The sequence below is a fragment of the Podarcis muralis genome, chromosome 2, assembly GCF_964188315.1.
Source record: "Podarcis muralis chromosome 2, rPodMur119.hap1.1, whole genome shotgun sequence".
NCBI classification, from domain to species: Eukaryota; Metazoa; Chordata; class Lepidosauria; order Squamata; family Lacertidae; genus Podarcis; species Podarcis muralis.
This window is the reverse complement of record NC_135656.1, coordinates 2,354,705-2,379,498: the sequence shown is the minus strand read 5'-3', so window position 1 is coordinate 2,379,498 and position 24,794 is coordinate 2,354,705. Positions and strand designations below refer to the sequence as shown.

General features: G+C 44.2%; 1 protein-coding gene across 2 annotated transcripts; it reads left to right on the top strand.

Annotated features, from left to right (window-relative positions):
• The first annotated feature begins 350 nt into the window (after positions 1-350).
• Positions 351-10,072, top strand: NEUROD4 (neuronal differentiation 4). Of its 2 annotated transcripts, XM_028721212.2 has the most exons (3): positions 351-894; positions 1,010-1,081; positions 8,581-10,072. In XM_028721212.2, exon 3 carries the CDS (start codon positions 8,590-8,592, stop codon positions 9,583-9,585), a length of 996 nt encoding a protein of 331 aa, XP_028577045.1. In that variant the 5' UTR covers positions 351-894; positions 1,010-1,081; positions 8,581-8,589; the 3' UTR covers positions 9,586-10,072. The 2 variants fall into 2 exon arrangements, with proteins under 2 accessions (XP_028577045.1, XP_028577044.1); XM_028721211.2 differs by lacking the exon at positions 1,010-1,081 and having other exon boundaries at positions 352-894.
• The last annotated feature ends 14,722 nt before the right edge of the window (positions 10,073-24,794 follow it).

Below are 24,794 nucleotides of genomic sequence, written 5' to 3'. Positions count from 1 at the left end.
TTTAAATGCCTTATGTGGTGTTAGCATCGTCCTTCTTCCCCCTCTGCCAACAAGGCTTAATCTGAGCTAGGGCTTTAAAGAAAGCTTTAACTCCGCAATATATCTACATAACGGCCTCGGAACATGTGCAGGTTTTCTCTTCATGCGCACACATGCCCCAAGAAGCCACAGCTACTTCTGCCCTGCATCTGAGATGGCAGAGATGGGAAGGCAGGTGCTTCGATGTCAAGCTCTGTAGCTTTCTGGGAGGTGGGATGATAAACCTTTTATTTCAGAAATTCAGCACTGGCTGGGGTTCCAGAAACTAAAGGGGGGGGGGACTTTCCTTGCAGACGTCCACTGCAGGCGTCCTTGCTGCTTTGCACTCTCTTTTCTCTACCCCAAGTGGGAGGAGCTCCCGGAGGTTCCAGTCATGCGGAAATCGCCAACACCAGAAAGCTTTTCAAAAGTGTCGGGATCCCGAGGAGTTCTCCAGAAGTAAGAGGAGGAGCTGCCCGGAGAACTTGTGGTTCTGGAAGAGGAAGCAGCAGAGGAAAGTTCCTGAACCCCTTCTAAGTGCCGAGACCGCGCTGAAATCCCAGCGAACAGAGAGGCACAGGGTCGGCAGCCGTGACCCAGAGGAGAGCCTGTTATTTTGTGTTTTCTAGCGCCAGCCTGCGCCAGTGGCTGGGAGAAAAGAGAGACCGGGAAAGGCTCGAAGGCAACCCGGGGCTAAAGAAAGAGGCTCTTTTCCTATAGCGGAGGGGAGGGAGCTGTCCCCGGCCTCTGGTGCTGAAAGGTCCTACCGCTGTGGAAGAATGTTCGAGGAACACTGAACACTCAAGAAACTTTTGTTGGCTTTTGTTGTCAACAAGGAGCAAGCGGGAGGTGGTCAAAAGGCTACCCTTTAGCACGGTAAGAGGGGCTGGGAGTCATTTGCCAAAGACTGCTTTTTTTGTTTTTTTTTAAAGGCATTTCCTTCTGACTAAAAGGGTGGTGCAAACTGAAATTGTGTGTTCTTTTCCTTAAGTTACGGCCTGCAGGTCTGAATCTGAACTCACAAATTTGTTCCCATCTAGAACCCTCAATTCCACGTGCAAAAGTAAGTTTGTGTAAGCCAGGTGTGATTAAAGTCTTTATTCATGTTAATTATCGGTACGAAATAGGGTTAAGAGTTCAGGAAAGCATAATTAATCAGTTTGAGCATTACCCCAAGATTATGCTTGAGCTGTCTTCCAGTCTACAAGGTACATAATTAAAATCACTTTGTACTTACCTCCCTTGGCACATTTTCAGTTCAGTGCGCACCATTTAGGGGTGGGAACTGGTGGCTGTTTGAACCACAGATTCTAACCATGCACCTACATCTAATATGTGGTAAGGTAGTACAGATAGTCAAACTACCTGGAGGTGAGAGAATGCTCACACTATGCATTTTGGTTGTCTGCATGGGCATTAATGCACAGTCAAGGTGATTAACAACGATAGATGAGTGAGTTTCTGCATGTTTTTCAGTGCTTGTGGGTGGGTGGAAAGAATGTGCAATTAAATCTGAATGAGAATCTATGAGAACAGAAGGGAATGTATCATTCCTGGACAAAAAAGTGTGACTTTTTACGTATGTGATACAAGTGTAGAACAGGTGGTTCTGATTTGTTTTAATAGTTCTCCACATAGACTTGATAATTAGGAATTTGAAATTAATTCATCCATGGGAAGCGGATGAGTTTAGGACTGTTTATCTAAGCCAGAGCTAGTGAACCATTAGAAAGCTCTGGAATTCATTCTGTGGGAATTTAGATTCATATCCCAACTCATGACCTTTACTGGGGGACTTTGGGGAAGCTGCTGTCATGGTCATCCCTAAAACTACAAATTCTGATGATTCCCTTTGAAGGCTTGTTTTGAAGACATCTGTGAAAACGTAATGTAACCCACAATAAGTGTTAGGCAGATTATAAGTCTAACACTGATTAATGTACAGCTCCATGCATTGCAGTTGCGCTGACATATATCTTAGCAATCTCCTTTTGCAAATATGAGAGGTAAAGCATCTTGTTTGTTCCATGAGCAGATTGTTATTCCATTCCATCCCTCTAAAGAGTTTTTCCCACATCCCGCTTAATTTTACTGCTAATTCATGAATCCATTGCTTTTGCTTCTAAGCACTGGAGAATAGCTATACCTCTGCAACAGAAACCAGGCTTTGCACGCTGAAAGTCCTAGCTTCAGGTCCCAGTACCACTTGCTAAAACTTTGGACAGCAGCTATCAGTCAGTAATACTGGGATAGATGGACCAATGGTTTGCCTTAGGAGGACAAGTCATTTTACATCTTTGACATTTGTCTTTCCTCTTACTGTATATTTTTGGCAACGGTATTATTATTATTATTATTATTATTATTATTATTATTATTATTATATCCTGCCCATCTGGCTGGGTTGCTCCAGCCACTCTGTGTGGTCCCTTGATCTGTTTAGTAAGCCAAACATGTCCCATTTATTTGGAAGCCGATAAGAATAAATGAAATGTGTGGAACAACGATACATATAAGTGTGTGTATGTGTGTGGAAGGTCCTATTATGATCTATAAAAAGAAAAACTAATGTAGAATATGGATGCATACACCCCATACATTTAAAGCACATTTTTAGTCTCTAGAGAATCCTGGGAACTGTATTTTACCCCCATAGAGCCACAATTTCCTGCACCCTTAACAAACTACAGTACCCAGGATTCTTGGGGGGGGGGGGCTTCCAATGTATGGTGTGTATGCAGTCGAAACCAGATATCTGGTGGCCCCATGGCTATTTCAAATGTGGAAACATTATCTTTTTTTCTGTGCCCCTTGGCTGTGCCCCTTCTGGCTCTGCTTTACCCGAGACTTCCCCAAGTGCATTGAGAGACAGCTTGTCGAGGAATATTAACCAGATGTGCCAACCCTTCCATCCCATTGCTTTGGGAAGAGAGAGAGAGGAATCATAGCAGGGGTAGGGGAGTGCTTTGCTCGTAAGGGTTCTTTCACCTGGGCTGATTTGCTCCATCAATATATTTCTTGCAGGGTCTAGCCCTAGTGGGGCAGCAGGGTAGGGGTGGAAGACCAAGCTCTAATCCTCAATATTTTATTGGCAAAGCATGTGATAAATGTCACCATAATGTGCAGAATGGCCCAGAATTCCAGACACAAACTTTTAGGTACATGTTACTGAGAAATCAGGAAGTACCTTGAATACTATCTAGTACAGTCCCTATCTGAAAGCAGATCCTAATTATTGGGTTGTTTCAATAATAATAATAATAATAATAATAATAATAATAATAATAATAATAAAATGCACATGAATAACCAATTGCATAACTATATTTTCTATATAAATGGGATGACATTTGGTTCACATTTGAAATTTAGCAAGAATTTGCAGTGGGTTTTAATCTTAAAAGAAACCTTTGCTTGTTCAAATTTGGTTTTTTAAAATTCAGTAAAGAAGGTTATTAAAAAATAGAAATACTCATTTAATTGTGTTCAATTTTGAAGCAACAGCATAAAGTTTTACCCTGTCAAATAAAATTATTTTGCACTTTCATAAGCCCTAAACTTTATAAAATAAAATTTATAAATGGGAATTGTATGTGCGGGAGAGAGACTAAGAGAATACATATTTTTACTCCAAGCAGATTCAGGTTAGCAGATGTTAAGTTAGCAGAGTTTCTTTCTGTTTCTCTTAATGCTATTCTTAAATCTGTATGCGCATAAATTGTGACCCATTTGGCTGAATCCAAAGAATCACATAATCAAGGAGGATTTGAGTTTCTGTTTGTCAAAAAGCATCCTCTCGTGCTATGTAGTAAATCACTTCTGAAATTGAGGGGACTTTGATAACCACTTTGTGATACATCACAGAGTTTTGCTGTTCATTGCAAGTAGTCAAGCATCCTACTGGGCTAATGTAGCATGGCTATTTGAATCCTGGTCATTGTGTCGTCATCATCATCATCATTAAAAATGATACTTTTCAGATTTATAATTTCACTAATTTTACAATCATTTTAACATTTCAAAACTTGACATCCTTCGCCCTCTTTCTGCAGTTCCTAAAATTTACTTTAATATCTTCTGCATATCCAAATTAACTTAATTTGCTCATTTATTCATCTACTTTAAATATATACTCCTGTAAAACTGCATGTTATTACAATAAGCCTGCCAATGTTCTTATGTGTTTACAATTTATCTATTAATATTCAATAAACCATTTCCATTCTTTTATAAAAAGTTTATCTTGATTTCTTACTCCTCTGGTAAGTTTTGCCATTTCTGCATATTCCATAAGTTTTTGTATCCATTCTTCCTTTGCTAGGACTTCTGCTTCTTTCCATTTTGGGGTGAGCAACATTCTTGCCGCTGTAGTTGCATACATAAATAAGTTTCTATACAGTTTAGGTAGTTCTGTCCCTATAATTCCCAAAAGGAAAGCTTCTGGGTTTTTTTTTTTTACAAACATTATTTTAAACATCCCTTTCATTTCATTATATATCATTTTCCAGTAAGCTTTAACCTTACTACAAGACCATCACAGATGATAAAAAGTACCTTCTTTCTCTTTACATTTCCAACACTTATTTGATTTAGATTTATACATTTTTTGCCAGTGTACTGTGTTAGATACCATTGATATATCATTTTCACATATTTTTCTCTTAGACCATAACATGCTGTAAATTTTATATCCATATTCCACAATCGTTCCCATGCTTCCATGTCTATATTATGACCAATATCTATTCCCAATGTATCATTGAGGATTTTACTTGCTCATCCTTTGTCTCCCATTCCAATAATATTTTAGACAGCACTTTTACATTACATCAGGTCTCTCTCCAATTGTGATATTTGTTCCCAAAACCCTCGTATCCTATCTTTCTTAAATTCTTCATTCAAATGATGATAGTGTATCTATGCTGGTAACTTTCCTTATAATTCCTTAAATTCTTTTAATTTATACTCTCTTCCCTCTTGTTTTAATAAATTTCTGTAAGTTCTCCACCCTTCTATCATATTCTTTTTCTTTACCACTATAGCTTTCGATGATGAGAACCAAAGTGGTGTTTTTAATAAATTCTTGGATTTATCCTATACTCTACAATTTTTTCCTAATTATATGATTTGTAAATCTTTTATGAACTTTCACATTTTCATACCATAAATAAGTGTGCCAACCAAAAATATTGTCATGATCTTCTAAGTCTAGAATATGTGAATTCTCTAACGCCATCCATTCCTTCAACCAACAAAGACAGGATGCCTCATACTATGGTCTCATATCTGGCAGGGGAAAATCTCCTCTTTCTTTTGCATCCATAAATATTTTATATTTTATTCTTGATTTTCCCACGTGCCAAATATATTTAGAAATATATTTTTGTCATGAGTTGCAACCAACCTGATCATTGTGTCTTGCTCTGTTCTCAGTTAAAATGGTGGATATTTTAGAGCTGAGCTGAAAGATCTAGTCATTTGTTTTTTACCTTTAAAGTTGTATTTTAGTCCTACAATTTGTTGTGCCTGTTCACAGCTGTTTGTCACAATCACTAGTATCCCTTGTGCTGTTGCTTCCAGTACCATTTCCTTTCTTCTCAAGGAATCTCAGTCAATCCTGGATCACATAACTGGATGTGATGATGTCACTGCACAGCATTACCTATATTATTTTGCTGGTGGTGTCACAATGGAAAGGGAGCCATTTTGAATGAGGGCAATGCCAGCTATATATAAGAAATTCTAGCCAACCAGGGATCATTCTAACAACTAAACACTTTTGTAGCCCTTTCACATGTAATTCTGAAAAAAGTGCTAGAGGACCCCCCCCACTCACCGGCCTGACAATGACAGTTTTTGTGAGAGAGTGGGAGCCTACACTTTCAGCTCATCCAAAGATCATTGAGATTTAAGCTTTCATCATTTCTAGATCATTTCACAAAGCTATATGGTATTGGCAGAAGGAAACAGAAGTTGTCCTTAAGCTCAGACAGAGTAGTGTGTGTCAGTTCAAGGCATATCCGAAGGACATTTTCCTCACCTGGGTGTGACAGCAGTGGGCCGAGCCCAGGCCCAGTCACTGCACCAGATTCAGGTCAGCACAGCAATTTGCCTGCCCCTCCCTCTGGTACCTTCCACCCTGGACAGTACGAGCAGCAGGGCTGTAGATGTGATGCTGACCCTCCTGCTCTGTTAAGCCCCCACCACAACCCAGCCCAGGGTTTAGCTTGCAGCCAAAGCCTGAGCAGTCTCACTTATACCCAACAGGTCAACCACCACCATACTCAGCAGCAGCCTGCAGATTTGCACACCTTGTGTGACCCACCAAACCAGAGACAGTACACTAGCCATGTACGGTGACTTACTAAGGGTTTCTTAGCCTCCTTGCTTGTTTTTCAGTTCTGTGTAGGCAGCAAAAAGGGTGACATTCATTGAAGTTCTCGAGAGCCATCAAAGGAGCTGCGTTCACTTGCTGGATCCCAAGTTGTTCTCTCTTGTCAAGAGACAGTGACTGGTCCATATTTACCCAGTAAGCCTTGTGGTTCGGTTGGGGTTTGCACCTGCATCTCCCCAGGTCTAGTTCAATGCTTGCCCCACAACACTGCACTGCACACCTAGGAGCAGGGCCTCCCGCTGTCACAGATCAGGTGCATGCAAGTATCTGGCCCACATGTGTTCCAGGGTGAGGCTAGGTTTGCTACATTCTAATTACTTACTAAAACGTAATTAGGGTCTGCTTGGAGCCTATGGGACACACTACCCATTTGCACAACAATTAACACTTTAATCCATTATACAAGTCCCATCAGGCATATTAAAAGTAGGATTTGCTACACTGGATGAGGCGACGGCCAGTTGACCGATTAGTTGGATGGCACATTTTCAACAAAGCTGCTTACACATTAAGCTTTATTAAATGAGTACGTCAAGCTGACAAGCAGTTGATTATCATGAAACCCAGGCTGTTGTTTTTTCCTGTTCTTTCTCTGTAGTGTTGTCGTAGCATTCATTATTCACCAGAGGCTGACTCCTACCCTGAGCAGGATCAATCTGCACTGCAACATTTTGTTGTAGGTCCCTGTATTTGAAATGTGAAATTCTGCCTCAAAATTCAAACAACAGAGATGGATAGATAGATGATATCACAGACATCTGATAAATAAATTACGAAGCTAAGAATCCATCACTAAAAATGTCCAGCCAAACTTAGTAAGTTCCATTAAAAACAATTGGGTTTAAATAAATCTCAACTAATTTGTTCTATTGGATTCTATGTACAGTGGACACTCGGGTTGCGAACGTGATCTATGCGGGATGCACGTTCGCAACCCACAGCGTTCACAACCCACAGTGGCGTGTCTGCGCACTTGCGGTTTGTGATTCGGCTCTTCTGTGTATGCGCAAAGTGCAATTTAGTGCTTCTGTGCATGCGTGACCGCCGAAACCCGGAAGTAACCTGTTCCGGTACTTCTGGGTTTCGGCGGTCCGTAACCCGAAAAAACACAACCTGAAGCGTCTGTAACCTGAGGGATGACTGCATCTTCTATTTAAGGAATGATTATTAACTTGAGTTGAATCAGGTCCTTTAGGTATAGATTTTTATCCCACCTTCTCACTATGCTCAGAGTAGCAGAGTGTTGAGATTATGAAAACTCAGAGAGATTCCTATTTTATTATTTAATATATTTTAACTTCCTCTCCAAGTTCTTACAGATGTTTCTGTGAATGAAGATGCCCCTCACCCCAATTAGCATCTGATTTTATTTTTGGTAAAATTTGGTGACAACTCCAATTAGCTTTTCCATACAAATCTGTTATGTGGCCTATGGCATTTTTTCATTTGCTTGCATGGAACTCAGGTTACAAGGTATAATTGTGGATCTAATCTTCTCTCACCCCTAAAGGAAATATTCTGATCATCTGTTTCAGACCAGTGCAGCCTATGACCAACCAGTACGGTCTCCCCACCAGGGCTTGTAAACCTTCTGCATTTGCTTCCTACCCAGCAGTTAAAAAACACGAGGGGGTGATGTATCAAGCACCCATCAGGCTAGTGGGCTTCTTTTGGTATTGTGCATTTGCAAGCTGTGCAGGTCTATGTTTATGGCAGGGATGGTGAGCCTGTGGCCCTCCATATGTTTTTAGACAACAACTGCCATCAGTCCTGACTGTAGGCAACACTGAGAGCATAGGCTGATGAGAGTCCAATAACATCTGGAGGGCCACAGGTTCCCAACCCCTGCTTCCAGATAAAAAGCTATAGGAAGATTAGAGAAAGGTCAGGGTTAAGCTGCACAGTATGCTAAATAGACAAGGTTGTCTCCATCAAATTTTTATTCAGAGTATACCCATTAAAATTAATTGACCTAAGTTACTTCTGTCCACTAATTTCAATGGTTCTGCACTGTGTATGACTGACATTGCATACAAGCACCACAGGCTAGAACAGAATGGTAGAACATAATTTCCTGGGTCATACCTCTTTATATAAAATGATAAAGCCATCTTGTGGACCTGCTCATTCCTGAATTCATCTGGATTTGTGGTTGCTGTTTTTTCCAGGGTCAAGGGATGACCAAACTCTACAGCAAGTCCAAAGAAATGGCCGAGCTCATATCATCTCAACCATGGATAGATGAAGCCCTAAGCTCCCAAGATGAGATGAAGGAAGAAGATAGCAGGCAAGCCTCCTATGGGATACTTGCTGGACTTAATGAAGAGCATGACAGTATTGAGGAGGAGGAAGAGGAGGAGGAAGATGGTGGGAAGCCAAAAAGAAGGGGCCCAAAGAAGAAGAAGATGACGAAGGCAAGAATGGAGAGGTTCAGGGCCCGTCGGGTGAAGGCTAATGCCCGGGAGCGAACACGGATGCATGGGCTCAATGATGCTCTGGATAACCTTAGGCAGGTGATGCCCTGCTACTCCAAGACACAGAAGTTGTCCAAAATTGAGACACTCAGACTTGCCAGGAACTATATATGGGCTTTGTCAGAGGTCCTGGAAAGTGGGCAGACTCCAGAAGGGAAAGGTTTTGTCGAGATGCTATGTAAAGGTTTGTCCCAACCAACCAGCAACTTGGTGGCTGGCTGCCTGCAGCTGGGACCTCAAACCCTGTTCTTGGAGAAACATGAGGAGAAAAGCCCTGTCTCTGACTCAGCTGTGCCCAGCCACAGTTTTTCTTACCAGTCTCCTGGGCTGCCCAGTCCACCGTACGGAAACATGGAGGCCCACCTTGTACACCTAAAGCCTCCCACATTCAAAAGCCTTGTGGATCCGTCCTTTGGCAACCACCACCAAGACTGCACATCTCCGGCATATGAGGGCCCCTTGACACCTCCCCTGAGCATCAGTGGAAATTTCTCCCTAAAGCAAGATGGTTCTCCAGACCTGGAAAAATCATACAGCTTCATGACCCACTACCCATCTGTTAGCTTGAGCAGCACTCATGGGCACAGCTCTCATTTCTCAACCTCAGTGCCCAGGTATGACATCCCCATAGATATGAGCTATGACTCCTATCCTCATCATGTGGTTGGGGCCCAGCTCAATGCAATATTCAGTGAATAACCCAAGAAGATGAATCCCCTCATGGATTAAAGGAATACGATCCTTTGTAGAGATGGCGTGGCATCAGTAGAATTAATACTGTGAAAAGGAGTTTACTTGCTCTACTATGATCAGAATAGTTTCATGGGCAGTCATACCACATTCGTCTGAGCACAAATATATTTTAGTTGTGTTGGTTTATGGGCTTTCAGACAGGTCCCCATTCCTAAAGTGCAGCTCCAAGTTTCTTCATGGTTTTTGCATTTAGGATGCAGACACAACATTTACAGTTAACAATGGAGCTGATTTGGAGTATCCTCATTGCATCCACTACAAACACCCCCCCCCCTTTCCAGGGTCAAACACTGGAATGGAAATGGCTCTGCATGCTTGCAGCAGAAGCTGGCAGTGGGTGGTGCTGATTAACTATCACCCATGACATCACCATTACACCACCATATTCAGTTCCCAAAGCAGCCTTGCAAATGCAATAAAAAAGTTTTGTTTTTTATTGAGTACATAAAATAAAAGTTGGAAAGCCCACTCAATGCAATGGGGAGAGGCAGGCAGCTGACTGATTAATCCAATGTTATTTCTGCCAAGCAAACTGGAGTCAGAGTCACACCACAGGCAAAGAAACTGTTGTGTCTTCTCTTTCTTCACACTTAGATTTGCCATTTTGCCCTAAACTGAATGTTCGGTGCTTCCACACAAATCTGCAGAGCACACTGCCATGAAACCAGGCACAAAGCTGGTATAAAAAGTGTGGTGTGGGGCTTATGCAAAAGCCTGGGGAATGGGAAGACAAAGTATTATTATCATAGTGCATCTGTCTTCCTGACCATTCCCTTCCCCTTCCTTTCACCTCTCTAAATCAAGGATGGGGAACCCAGAGCCATCCAGATGCTAGAGTTCAGTTTCCTTCAGCCTCAGACAGCATGGCCAGTGGTCAAGGATGATGGGAGTTTTAATTCAGTGATATTAGAGGGGCACAGGCTCCTCATGCTTGCTCTAAATAATAGACTGCAGAAGGGGATAGAGTAGTATCTACATGGGACCTTCGGGTGATGGGGGTGGGTAATACAATGAAATAATGACAACCCTTTTCAGCCACCCTTTTTTATTTATGGCTCCCCCATAAAATTCCTCTGAGGAGGGAAATATAAATCTATGACCGTTGCCCCTGCCCTAGTGCAAAACTTAACACCAGCTCTAACAGAGGTGTGTGAGACACCTATTCCCCCCCCCCCACTGCTTTAAGCTTATTAAATTTATCACAATTCTTTAGACTCACCTAGATCAGCCTTTCAGATGTTTCACTTCCGAAGGTACCTCCATTTTGGCCTTGATTTTTGTAGTAAGACAAAATCAATGCCAGCCCTAAAGAAAGTGGCGAAGTTCATAGACTCCCATTTCTCGTGACAGTCTTTAGTTCCCCAGAAGTCAGAAAAGAGCAATTCCCAGGAAGGAGACACCAGAGAGATTCTGCTTGCTCCCTGTGAAAAAAACAACCGATGTGAAATCATGCTGGACAGGAAGAACACTTGCTGCTTCCTGTCCACTAGGAACGACAGGGTTTTGCTAATAGGGGAAATAAAGTTAAGAGATCCTTCTTCCAACCCAACAGCTTTAGTCTGGATTATACTTAGCACCATGAAAACACACACACACGTATGGGGCAAACCCTGCTACAGACTGTCATGATCGCTTTAGACCAAATGTGCTTGGCCTACAGCTCCTATCTTCCTATGCTATTGACCATGCTAGCTGGGGCTGACTGGGGTTGGAGTCCAACAACAGCTTGTAGGTCACAGGCCCCTGTTTCTGATTTTGACTCTGCAACCACACTTTCCAGTTTTGGGAAGCATCCTCACTCCACTGAATCATAAATCTTCATCCCATATGTTCAACCACCTGAAATCCCAAATAGTGTCTAGGAGAATTAAGCAAATGATACAGACTTCAGGCTTCAGGCTTCTTCCCAAGGGGCTTTGGTGAAAACTGTAGGGAGAAAGAAAGAGTAACAACACTTCTGAAAATGTACTAGGCAGTAGCTCCTCCCAGCAGCAGCCACATATGAGTCAGCATCTTCTCATACACTAAGAGGATTCACATATAGGAGCTCACAATCACCAGTGCACCTTATAGCAAGGATGCTCCTAAAGCGCAATGTCTCACTTTCAATATGAATATCACACTGATTTATCTCCAGCTCCTCCATTGCCTAGCCTGTGTGTGCAATGTGGCATTGGTAATTCATTACTTCAGTATAGCAGCAATAAATGGAAGGCTAGCCTTCTCCAGTCCAGACCAGCTGCATCACTTCCGTTGCAAGATACAATGTAGTCATTCATTCTTTCACAATATTGAACTAAACCTCAATGGGTGGATCTTCAATCTTTCCAGTCGAGCAAGAGACTCACACCCCACCACCATTTTAAAAAAAACGCTCATTTGCTTGTGCCCCAGAAAGGGCTCAGTTCTTGGATCTTCTACCACCCTTTCTTCTCACAATAACCAAGGCATAAACATGCATAAGAATGTGGGGATATAAAAAACTGCTGGACTTCACAAAAGCAAATGAAGCCCATTACCACTGACTGCCATCTTTAACCTGAACACTCAAAAGTCTAAAAGCTGGTTGTGAGGACTTGATATACATGCTTCCAGGACCTCTTCTCTCCAGCTAGCCAACAAACAATGGTGTATTTTGTTATATATCCCAGCTAATGCATGATACATGGACAATTCAGGTTCCAGGGCCCAATCCAATTTGCAGGGCTGCCTCTCTGTATTATTCAGAATGCTGATGTCACACTGCTGTTGACATTATTATTATTCATTTTAGTCCAGCCATTTAAATGCAATGTTTCTCCAATGAAATAGCATGTGCCGTGGTCAGTGACTGCAGAGCTTACGTTTAATGTAATGTAATTTAAACTCCTGGGTGCCAGCCAGGCAAAGTTCACAGATGAGGTGGAGCCTGTCTTGGGACTCAGGTGGAATCTTGCTTGAGCATGTGTGTGATCCACACTTCCCTTTCTTCCACTCTTTCCAGGATGGCCTATGCTTTAAAATTCTGTGTCCGAGCACCCAATTTTTTTGCTCCTGAGCTTTCCCCATGAAAACCTACTCTTGGAAGCACAATTGGAGCAAAGAGCAATCTGTGGAAAACCCAAACTGACCTTTGCTCTGGTCAAGTGCTAAAGAGCAGGTTTTTGCAAGGAAAGCTCTGGGACTTTAAAGCGCAGTCCTGTACCCGGAAAGAGTGGAGGAAATGTGTTTGGATAAGTCCAAAGTTAGATGAAAAACAGGTGTCTGACTTCTTGTCGGAAGACAGAGCTCAAGAAGGACTAGTCAGGAGAGTGGATGGGGAACCCTGACTACCCAATCAAAGCACTCTGCATTGGCCAACCTTCCCCGCCTGGGTGCTTTCCAGATGCTGTTGGACTCCCATTCCCATCAATGCCAGATGGCATGGTGGCCATTATCGTCCAACAACATATGGAGTGTGGCATGGCCAAGGTATTTTTTTCAATTTTATTAGCATCACCCTGATTTTTCTTTCCTGTTACTAGTGGTTATTAAGCAATATGAATACTGGTATTCATTTTTATTTGTGTGTTACCAAAGTTATATATAACTCAACTGTGTTAAGTACTGCTGTCTGTGAGCATCCTATGTGAACACTGTTCCAGGTAGTTACCTTGGAACTCCAGGGTGTCCAACACTAAAAGTTGTCACTGAAATTTGCCTCCTACAAAATGTGAAGATAATATTAGCATCTCTGCTTGGAGCACTGTGATCAGCTGAAGAAGATTAAAAGGAACCCATCAAAAAGGACAGGATACCCACTGTGCTCCTTTGTGACCCCCTGCTCTAGAAGGCAGCCGACCAAGTAAAAGCCATGTCTAAAGTGTCCCTATTATTTATTATTAACCCGGATTCTTCTAAGTTATTTCCTTTTTCATTTCACATGAAATGTGAAACATGCTAAATGACCTATGGTTTGTTTGTTTGTTTGTTTGTTTGTTTGTTTGTTTGCTTGCTTGCTTGCTTGCTTCATTGAATTGACTTTAAAGTATTTTTAGTTGGAGGTGTAGAATTGTGGATAAATGTGTATGTTGGGAGACATCTCTCGATCACTCTTCATTTCATGGTGCCTTTGCTCCATGGATATTTATTAGCTCTTATTTATTTAACTTATTCCTCTCCCCACTTTTTTTCAGGGGAGGGGGGCCTCCAGCCCACAGTTTCACCAAGTAATTACATACTGTATATGCTGTTTGTCTTCCCTTTGAGAGGTGACTTCTGTGGGGATTCTCACTATGGGCTGCAGGTGCAGCCAAAGAGAAGCAATAGCAATTGCCAAGGCTATGCAATTCAGTTTAGTTTTCCTTTCAAGTTAAGCCAGAGTTGGAGTTGCCATACATCCAGGAAATCCTGGACATGTCCTCTTTTGGGGGGACTACATGCCCATCCGGGGGGATTTTTATATTTTAAAGCAAATTTCTGGGTTTGAGGGGGTGTATTTTTGGGGGGTGCGGGTGGCTCCTGTTGGCTGACCGCACCCTCTTCCATCATTGCCTAGCCTCTAGCTAGAGAACTTATGACCAAGTAGGAGCCCTCCATTTCTGTAGAGGAATTATCTGCAGAGATTAGAATTTCAAGAAAACCATTGTATTCTGAAGGAACTTGTTAATAAACAGCTTCTAGGACAAGAAGGGTGATGATGGTTGGGTTTATTTCATGGGGGTCTTTTTGTACTAAAGTATATATATTTTATCCTTTTGTAAAGAAAAGAGAATTGGCTCTTCTGTCCAAATAAAAGTGGTGAATTTTGTTTCAACTAAAAGGCTCATTTGATTTAAGAACGCTTCTTTCTAGGCCACAGGGGTGGGGCAGTCTGTGCTGCCAGGGATTCAACCTGGGACCTTCTGCTGGTAAAATGCATGTTCTACAGCTGTGCCTGTTCCTCAAAGATCTCTCAACATCTGCAATTGCACACCTGCAAAATGGAGCCGGTAGGGGGCGGGGGAGAGATGGCCATCCATTTCCAGAAGCATCCATCATCTGGGATGCTCAGTGTTCACAGGTGAAAGTTAACATTTCCCAAATCTTGGACATTGGCAACATCAATAGAATCAGATACAGACAGAAGGAAAGATTATCCCTCTTTCTTTGACCCATCGAAGAATCCCCTAAAGCCCCCTCTGCCTACAGCTTTCCCTGTTGGGTTATGGCTCCAGCTGGAGTGTATTAACAGCATTTTCCTCCTCCACTAGTGCCAGCTCCTCCCTTGGCCTCTTCCCTGTTGCCTAATCCCTTGTAAAGTGCAGCCTGACATCCCCCAGGCAGTGGCAACAGCAGCAAGTCTCCCCAGCACTCTCCAGCACACCCAGTCTCTCTGGCGGCACATGTATCCAGCACAGCTGAGTGCCTTCTGCCAGTGCAGTGTGTATGGAGGGAGAGAGGGAGTGGGAGTGGGAGAGGGGGAGGGGGAGGGAGGGAGGGAGAGAGAGAGAGAGAGAGAGAGAGAGAGAGAGAGAGAGAGAGAGGTGCTCTGGCTGCCACTTCCAGTGTGATGAGCCCAAGGGGAGTCAGGAGAAACATCTACCTGATCCCCATAAGGGGTGTGTGTGTGTGTGTGTGTGTGTGTGTGTGTGTGTGTGTGAACTCAGGCAGCTTGCTTACCCTAGTGCACATACAAGGGACTCAGGCAGCTAGAAGGGGAGGCAGACCAAGAGTAATGGGGCAGAGAAATAGCAGTCAGGGGCTGACCCTGGGAAAGATCTCAGTTGCATCTCATACGTTCCCACCATTCCAAGCCAGCCTTTTCCCTCTGCACTATTGCAAAGTCAAAAGCATTTACATTTCATATTGTTGCATGCCACCTCAATTTCAGGGCAGTGTGAGATTCAGGTACTTATCCAGAGTTCTGATTCCTTAGGAATGACTGTGGTGTCTTTATGATGTGCTTTAAATACACACACATATACAACCCTTGCTTCTCCCTCTTCACAGGTGCTGAACCTGGTTACTAGACATTTATTGGCCTGAACCAGATCCAAACTGCAACGACTTCACTTGCAGTTAAACCAAAACCAGGAAAGAAACAAAAATCACAATGCCTTGACTGCTGGACCAGGATAGGGCTATTATGGCAGATTTTAATGTGCCAAGCAAGGAGATTTCAGTGGGAAGCATCAGGATTCTTGAGAAAGAGGCAGCCCAAAGTTTGCTCTTGGATAGGCCAAGGCCAGGGCCATCCCACTCATTAGGCAAGGTGAGCAGATCACCTCGGGCAGCAAGATCCACAGAGGCAGCAGATCCAGCCTCCAAGGAATGCATCGCTCACTGCTGCTGCCACTGCTGCGATGGCAGCAATGGTTGTGGTGTGCTCCTTGGAGGCCAGATCTGCTGCCTCCCCGGTAGCCCCTGCCCCTGCCACCTCTACAGCAGCATCTCAGCAAATAGGTGGCGCTGCTGGTCTCCTCTCACCCATAGAGAGGGCATGGCAGGGGCTGCCCTCTGGGATCTCCTGAGCTCTGCATCTGCCCAGCATGATTCACAGCAAGCCCCTTCCAATACCACCCACTCTATTTTGGAAAGGTGGAGGACTCAGAGGAGGAGGAGTAATTATGGTGTTGATTGTAAATTTGGGGCAGGTTTGTGTGGGACAAAGTGATCCTGAAAGTATCCGGATCCCAAGCCATTAAAGCATATTTACTTATGCCCAGAAATGGATATGCAACCAGTGCAGTAATTTAAGAATTTAAGAACTGGCCTAACAAGGTTTCCTTTAACTCATAAAATGCATACTGCACTCATTTAATACTTTGAAGTTACCAGGGAATGGACAACTATGACCCACCATTTTCTGCTCTGACTGGCAGTGACTTTCTGGGACCCCAGACTGAGGTTGTTCCCAGCTCTTCTGGCTGACATCCTTTTTAAGTGAAAGTTATGGAAATTGAACCCTGGATTGCCAGCAATGAAGGCATCAGATCTAGCACAAAGTCAGCCCTTTCTTGGTGTCTGGTGCCCTCTGAAAGTTGTTTGACTCCAATTTCCAGCAGCCCCAGCCAGCGTAGCTAGCAGTCAGGGATGATAGGCCTTGTAGTACAACAACATCAGGGGTGCACCAGGTTAGAGAAGGCTTCACTAAGCTAGGATCCTCTCAAATGCCCCTTTCTCTAATGAGAAATCAAAAGCACTTATCAATTTTTGTGTGTGGGAGGGTTGCCTGATACGTACTTGATTAACCTTCTTCTCCTTTCCCCCAGCCTTTAACTTAAGGCAGGGCCAGCAAGATGAGGTGATGGCCTCAAGGTGGCAAGATCCACAAGGGCAGCGGATCCTGATGTGGCTCTTAATTCCCCCACTCCTTGTTCCAGATGTAGCTCTTCCCTCATCCCTTCTTCCCTGGCAGGAGGGGATACCATTTGGGGGTACACCTCGGGTGTCAAAATGTCTTAGGTCAGCCCTGTTTCCAGGGATGCTAAAGGTCTCTGGTGTGTTGGACACATTCCCTCTCCTTCCTTGACTGAAATGAGCAAAAATCTCTTGCATTCTTTCAGTGGGAATTCATGTCTAACCCTCTTCTTTGCTTGTCTTCTCCATACACTCTGGGGCTGCAAGATTTCTAAGTAGCGACCATCAGCAAGGGTGTGCATTGCTTACGGGTGTGTCTGCTACAGTGGAGGGGGAAGAACAATCACAAAGCACCAGTGGCATTGACTCCCTCAGCAAGCTGAGCCATAGCACAGCTGGACTCTGGGTTAGTTTGGCTCCCTTCATCCAATATGAAGCAGTGACTGACAATGTGCCAAGTTCCCAGCTTTCCTCACTGTTATGAGACTGTGCCAGCCCCATCATGGTTGAACTCTGATGCTCTAGAAGCTTGGAGCAGCTGCTGGCCCAGCCGGGACTCAGCTTGCAGCTGTGTGAGGCTTTCTGTCTCCCAGAAGAGGAAATGTTTATTAGCCTCCTCCTCCTCCTCCATGTTTGTGTGTGTACGTGTGTGTGTGTGTGCACTTGTACTCATGCACTTTTTTAAAAATAAGATGGAATAATTAAATTACACAGGGCTGTCCTTTATCACTGTTACTTTTTATATTGGTTTTAGAGGTCTTGACAAGAAGAATAAGTAGTAATTTAGATATAAAAGGGATAACACTGGGACAACAGTGCTACAAACTGAACACATCTGCTAATGATGTGGACTAGAGGGGATGGGGCTCATGCAGCGACTCTCCCCCCCCCCATTCTGGGAACTGTAGTTTCTTAAGGGTGCTAGAAATAGTGGCTCTGTGAGGGATAAACTGCAGTTCCCAGGATTCTTTGTGGGAAGCCATGTGCTTTAATTGTATGGTGTGTACACAGCCCCATTGTGTGTTTACTAGTGTTTCCCCTGCTTTCGCTGGTGGAATGGTTGGTGACGTTTGAGCTTTTACATGAGGCAAATACAGAATAATGGTTCTCCACCCCAAGTCAGCTGCCCCACTCTTTCCCCCAACTCCAATCTGCTGGTTGGGGAGCATAGAGCCACATAATTACTAAGCCCCTTTAAACCCTGGTTTATAGGGTTTATAGGCTATAATTCTGATAGTTTGTAATCTGATAACTCCATGAGCCAGTGAGCCTCTAATGTGCCTGTCTGAATGAAGTCTGAGGATTTCATCTATGCTAAGCCCAACTATTGAATTGTCAATTCTTGGATAAATCATCTTTCATTCTTCTTTTTAACAGCCCTCCCCATCTCTTCAGTTTCAGATTTTGGCCATCAGCTTCCAAGAAAAGAACAATTTAAGAACAGAGGGATAATGAAAGACACTGGGTTCTTAGAAGGGTATGAATGCCAGGACATCACTTTTCACCTTCTTTTTTTAAAAAAATAATTTTTATTAACCGGCCAATCAAATCAAATTAAATCACATCACATAAATTCCGAATTACAAAGCCGAATTTTAAATTTTGTGATGCCAACAAAACATCACTTTTCACCTTCAGCTGCCACTCACCCAAATTCAGCCCAAGCCCAATGTTGCAAGAGGAAGCAAAGTAATAAAAGTCCAGGGAAGACTGTGCCACATAATATTTCTTCTTTATGTTTGCATTCAAGTCAAAAAGAGTGTCCCTACAAAGTCTGAAAGTGGGGCAAGCCATGCTGGTTGGGACTGCTTGAGCATGTGGCATTGATACTAGCTGCTGTGCATTGCAGGTGGGGAGAGTGCTGTTGCGCTCAGGTCCTCCTTATGGTCTTCCCATAGGCATCTGGTTGTTCCACTGTGAGAACAGTATATTGGACTAGTTGGACCTTCGGCCTTAGTTGGCAGGGTCCTTCTTATAACTAGTTCTAATGGGGTTTAAGTTGACTTTATAAGAAAGGTCTGGGTGGTAAGAAGTAGTTTGGCAATGTAACCAATTACCTAGAGCAGGGATGAGGAACCTTTATGGTCTTGTGGGCCATATCTTTCTCTCCCCCATCTGGGTGGGACAACTTTGACAGGTGGACAGGACCACCCACCTGTAAATCATCTGATGTCATATTGACATCAGGTGATTGACAGCTGTGTGGTCCCTCCCATCAATGAAAGTTGTGTTGGAGTAACTGGACATGAGAAGGGGTTAATTTCCCTAATTAGCTCACCCATGGATGAGCAACTCGAAGGTGCAAGGTCATCCACGTCAGTTGCTATGCTCATGGGACAGTGCCACTACTATATCTGTGATTAATGCATGTCAGTTCAGTATTGTGTCAGTCTGTGAGTCTGCAGTTTGTCTGTCTGCTAGTCAGTGTTACTTGCCAGTGTTAAGTCTTGAATTGCTTAACTTATTCAGAGCAACAAAGATACTTTGTACTTCTATGCCGTGCTTTTTCTGGGGGGATGCAGGGGTACGCATACCCCTAAACATTTTGTGAATCTAAGTTTGGCCTCATTAAGGGGCAGTATTTGAATATGAGTAGGAAAATGAGAGTACCCCTAAACATATTTTTTTTAAAAGCACTGCTTGCATGTATCTGCATATATCTGTATATATCTGTATCTGCAAAAGCCTACAAGCTGTATATATCTGCATCCAGAACTGTTTTACTGAGCCTTGTCTTCTGCAACAGTAAACTATCTGCTTCTGTAGGGAGAAACTTCTACTGTGTGGTTATCTCATCTGATGGCCCTTGGGATCAGGGACAGAACAGAACTCCCTATGCATCCTTGTCAAAATCCAGGTTCTAGGTACCAAAATGTCTCTGATATTGTCCTCTTCACATTCCTGGGAATATAATTCATTACAAAGGAACAGGGCAAGGAGCAAAGCCCAGATTGCTTGCACCACAGTTCCAACTGCACCCCTTTATTCTCAAATCAAAAACCATCAAAACACATTCACACCTCAGATGTATCCTTTCTGCTATACGGTCATTGCTAAGACTTGTCAGGGGTGAAGGAAGGCTAACCGGCACCCGGTGCAGGGTGTCAGGGGCAGGGCAAACCGCCCGGCGGGGACATGTGCATGCACTGTACGTATGGCACCTCTATGTACTGCACACACGCAGCGGTGCCACACATGTGCAGTATGTAGTGCCTGTGTGCATGCACCATAGGCGGTTTGCCGATGGCGCTGCTCAAGCACCGTACGGATGGCGGTGGGATCCCTCCTCCGCCACTGCAGCCGCAAGTGGAGGATCCTCTGCATGCGTTGCTGCAATGGCGTCAGCTCACGCCACCCCGCCCAGGGTGGTGGGGCGAGACACACCCTGCGGGGTTCCTTGTCACCACCTCAGAGATGGCACCCAGGGTGGTCCACCCCGCCCCCCTTCATCTGCCACAGCTCGTTGTCAAAGTTGCATCGCTTCTACAAAGCTTCAATTATTATTCTAAGTTTTCAGTCTATCTGGGTTACAGACATGTAACTTTGAAATGAAAGGATAGGACAGAATTAAGAGATCTGATGATATTTTAAAACCATTAATAATTATAAGTATAAATGTTTCAAACAGGCATCAACTTACCAGTTGCCAAATACACATGTTGGTGCTGGTGCTTCTTCTTTGTTGTGGTTGTCAGCTTACTAAAACCATGCTTTTAAATACAATATGCATTTTAATTGGGACATTGGAAACTGAAATTTGGTGGCATATATTCTAACTTGCCCTGATTGCTCGAAACACCCTCTCAGCACACCGTGATCAAGCATCAAGCCTCTTCTCATTCTCTCTCTCTCTCTCTCTCTCTCTCTCTCTCTCTCTCTCTGTTTTCTGCATCTGCCTTATAGGAAGAACAGTTGACAATAAGGAAGTTTAGGTAGCAATGGGAGTGAACGTTGGGTGGTGTGAGTATTTCCTTTGCAAATTTGAGGCAGCTGCATATTAGAGGGGGATAGTAATTGGCAGACGCAAACATTGCATGAAAGTGGGGCAAGTGATGCTGTTGTGGGACTTCCTGATTCTTGGACTGCTGTAGCATGTATCATTCATACAATACTGAATCTGGCCATTGGTCTACTCTCATTGCTCTGTTATCTACTCTCATCATAGGAAACCTACTAAGATTAAATACTGTCCTACCTGAAGTCCTTTTCATACAGAGAGAAGAAGAGCTGAACTTGAGACCTTCTGTATCAGGGTTGGGAAACTCTGACTCCCATCAGCCCTAGTCAGAATGACCAATGGTCAGGGATGATGGGAGGTGTAGTTCAAGAACATCTGCAGGACCCATGGGTTCCCCCGTCCCTGCTGTCCCTGCAATAGCCTAGGCTTCACTGCCATGTGATGGTCCTTCCACCCACCCACCTCCCAGCCAGGCCTTCCCATTTTTTTAACTGTGTGCTGCAACACCAAGCCATGTTCAGATGCAGGATGGAACTGCACAAGCAGAGCTATGCAAAAGCTTTGGCTTTGAAAAAGAACACATTACATTGCAAACAAGCATGATGGTTACACAGTCAAGCTGCTAGGCTATATTTCATTTGGGCTGTTTGTGAAAGTGCAAAACTGGAAATCCCCCAAACTATGCCCCCTGGCTTGGCCTTCACTGTACCCAGTCATAGAAGTTTGTTTCTGATGAAACATTGTCTAGATTTACTGTAAATTTTCTTTCTTTCTCTCTCTCTCTCTCTCTCTCTCTCTCTCTCTCTCTCTCTCTCTCTCTCTCTTTTTTTTTTTTTTTTAGCTCCAGAGCCGTGACTCCCAATTCTCCCCCAATGAACAGGAGAAGCAAGCTGGTAATTCGGGTAAATCTGCGATACGCTCAGCAAACCCCCTGTAAGCTCCGGATCAGCCAGTATTTTCAATCTGTTTTCAGAGAGGTACAGAATGTTTGCTTAGTAGTGGCCAAAGGCCAGGAGATTAATCAGTGGGTTTCCTCCCTCTCCCCGCTCCCTTGCATCTGCTCAGACAAGCCACAAACAAGACAGCTAGCAAATCTAACAGCAGGCAGACAGGAGCTCCCATCAATGACCAGGGGCACTGCCTGCCCCTCTATTCTGGGGTGGTTGTTTTTACAAAATATCCTGTTTCCTTCCTCCCCACCCAGGACCCTGTTGCATGCAGAACAGGGTTTGCACACCTGTAAGACCATGTTAGAAGATGCACATTCCTGAGATTGCGCTTCTGAGATGACAATGAAGAGGACATGCTTGGCTTCCACTTTCTCATATTCCTTGTAATGATGCACAATAAAAATGGACCAAAGGCAGCTGCCTCCTTTTGCTATTTGTCCAATTGAGCCAGGTATCATGCTCCAGCCCTCCCCAATCTGGTGCTCTCCAGATGCTGCTGGACTACAACTCCCATCATCCCCAACCACCAGCTATGCTGGCTGGAGCTGAGCAGAGTCAGAGTGCAAAACATGTGAAGGGACTAGATTGTGGAAAGGTAGTCTATTCTGACTGGCACCTCAGAGGTGGTATTGAGGATCCAAAGGTTGATTGACATGGGACATTTCAACATCCCTCTGACTCCTGAGTCACTAAGTCTGGAGCAGTTCAGGATTTCAGGATCTCTGTGATGACCATGGGGTGGACCTGTCTCCCGATTACTTTCAGTCCAACACTTGTGACAGGGCATTCACTGTTTAGAGAGGGAGGTGAAAGGAACAACATGGGAAGCTACCATGGTCCAGCCAGCCAGTGGCAGAGCCTAGGTTCAGTTCATCTGAGCAATGTTGGAGTGTATGATGTTCTTATGTCATTTTTCTGAAAACACGTGTGATGCAGTATGGTCTTAGTTTTTCACACTAAGCCTCCACACACACACCTCTCCCAGTTCTTCCAGGTCTCCTCCTCCACTTCCCTTCTTCATCTTTCTTGTTTCCAGGAAGAAGCCAATTTAATTCTTCCTCTCCAGGTCTAGGGAAGAGAAGGTCCTTCGAGGAACAGGGTGACCTGTCTACATACTAATCTCCACTCGCTGTGGGGGTGGCAGCGGCGCTCTCTGCCTCTTTGTCAGCTGGTGTCAGTTTTCATGGCAGATGGTGCTTCCCTCACAGAGGGACAGAGGCCCCACTTGGGCTATTGTGCTGCTTTGAAAGGCTGGGGTTGGCTGAACTGCCAGCACCGAGGTCAGCAGAAATCCACAGCTCAGGCCTCATGGTGAAACCCACACGCGTCCTCAGCCCCCTAGGGAACCAGAAGGAGATCCCTATGTCAGGGGGCGAGGAGATCTGCTTCAGCAAAGACTCCAAGTTCAGGGATTCTTAAAAGTGCCACAGATTTAGTGATGGAGTAAGTAATTTGAGAGTTACGGAGACTGAAGTCTGCCAGGAAATCATATATTCTGACCTGGATGCCACTGTCTTCCTCATATGAACTGGTAGTAGTTACTCCACATTTCTTTATTTCACTTTTTATTGTCACCATTCCTCCAAGAATCTCAGGAGAGCATGTGTCAGTTTCTTCAACCTTTTCAGACCCAGGACCCTCTTTTAACCCAAACATGCATCCCATCTCTGAATCTTTTACCACATGGTGGTAGTCCTCATGTTGCAACCCACCTTGGATCAGGTCACAATCCACTAGTGGGCACACATAATCTTCTCCCTGCTTTATCCACACAACAACCCTGTGAGTCGGGTTAGGCTGAAAGAGGGAGAGAGAGACTGGTCCAAGGTCACCCAGTGAGCTTCATGGGTGATGGGGGCAATGAACTCACAGATTCCCACATTGCAGGGGGTTGGACTAGATGATCCTCAAGGTCTCTTTCACCTCTACAATTCTATGACCTATGAGCTGACCTTGTCAAACCATGTTCTGGCAGGTAACCAGCACTGCAAGTTACTGATAACCAGTAAAATACAAATGCCTGGACAAGGCAATTTGTCCCTGATGTCTCACCAAATTAAATGCTGCTGGTTCTGCTAGAGTCCACAAAGGAAAAGGAGGTGAGGACCCCCTTCAGTTTCGTTGATAGAGGAGGACACTTTGGTAGGCAGAATTTCTCACTCCCCTACAGTATCTGCCAAAATTCCTTCCTTTCCTATATCTTGGTGGTAAGAACATGTGCTGTGCAAGCCCCAGGTTCAATCCTCAGAATCTCCAGGGGTGGGAAAAACCCTGCCTGAAACTCTGGAGAGCCACTGGCAGCCATTGCAGACAATATGACAATAGTGAGCTAGGTGGACCAGTCATTGGACTGACCCTGTGTAAAGCAGTTTCCTATGGCCCTCTTCTTGAAAGTACATATTAAGCTGTGTCTACCATTACACCAGAACACTCTACAGCTCCGAATACTAGATTGTGATGATGGGTCTTGCCTAATTGGCCTTCATACTTAGTAGCAGACTCCATTGCTCCCTATGAGGGTCTCCCCCAGGAAGATTTTAGCTAATTCTGTTTTGGAAGGGGGGGTAGGGCTGTTGCTGAATCTGTAATACAATCTGAGCTTCACTCTAAATTGTTTGAAATGGCACCAAGATATTCACCTTCAGAACAGTTTCCAGGTTTGGCAGCCCCTCAGGAAATCTGCTCTCAGTCTGTCTGTCCTCTGCAACTTCCCCTGCAACTTCCCCACCATGCACCGACCTCTCCTTCTGGGCTTAATCACCACACCACTTCCATTCCGTCCAACATGTTGAGTCCTCAAAGCAGGGTCTTCCTGTCCGTGCTCCTATGCAAGTCACACGACCCATGTGAGATCACATGCTTTTTCAGATCCATGCTCTCACAGTGCCCCAAAACACATGTTTTGGGGTGCCATGTGAGATCATGGGCCCGAAGAAAGCACTCTTTCT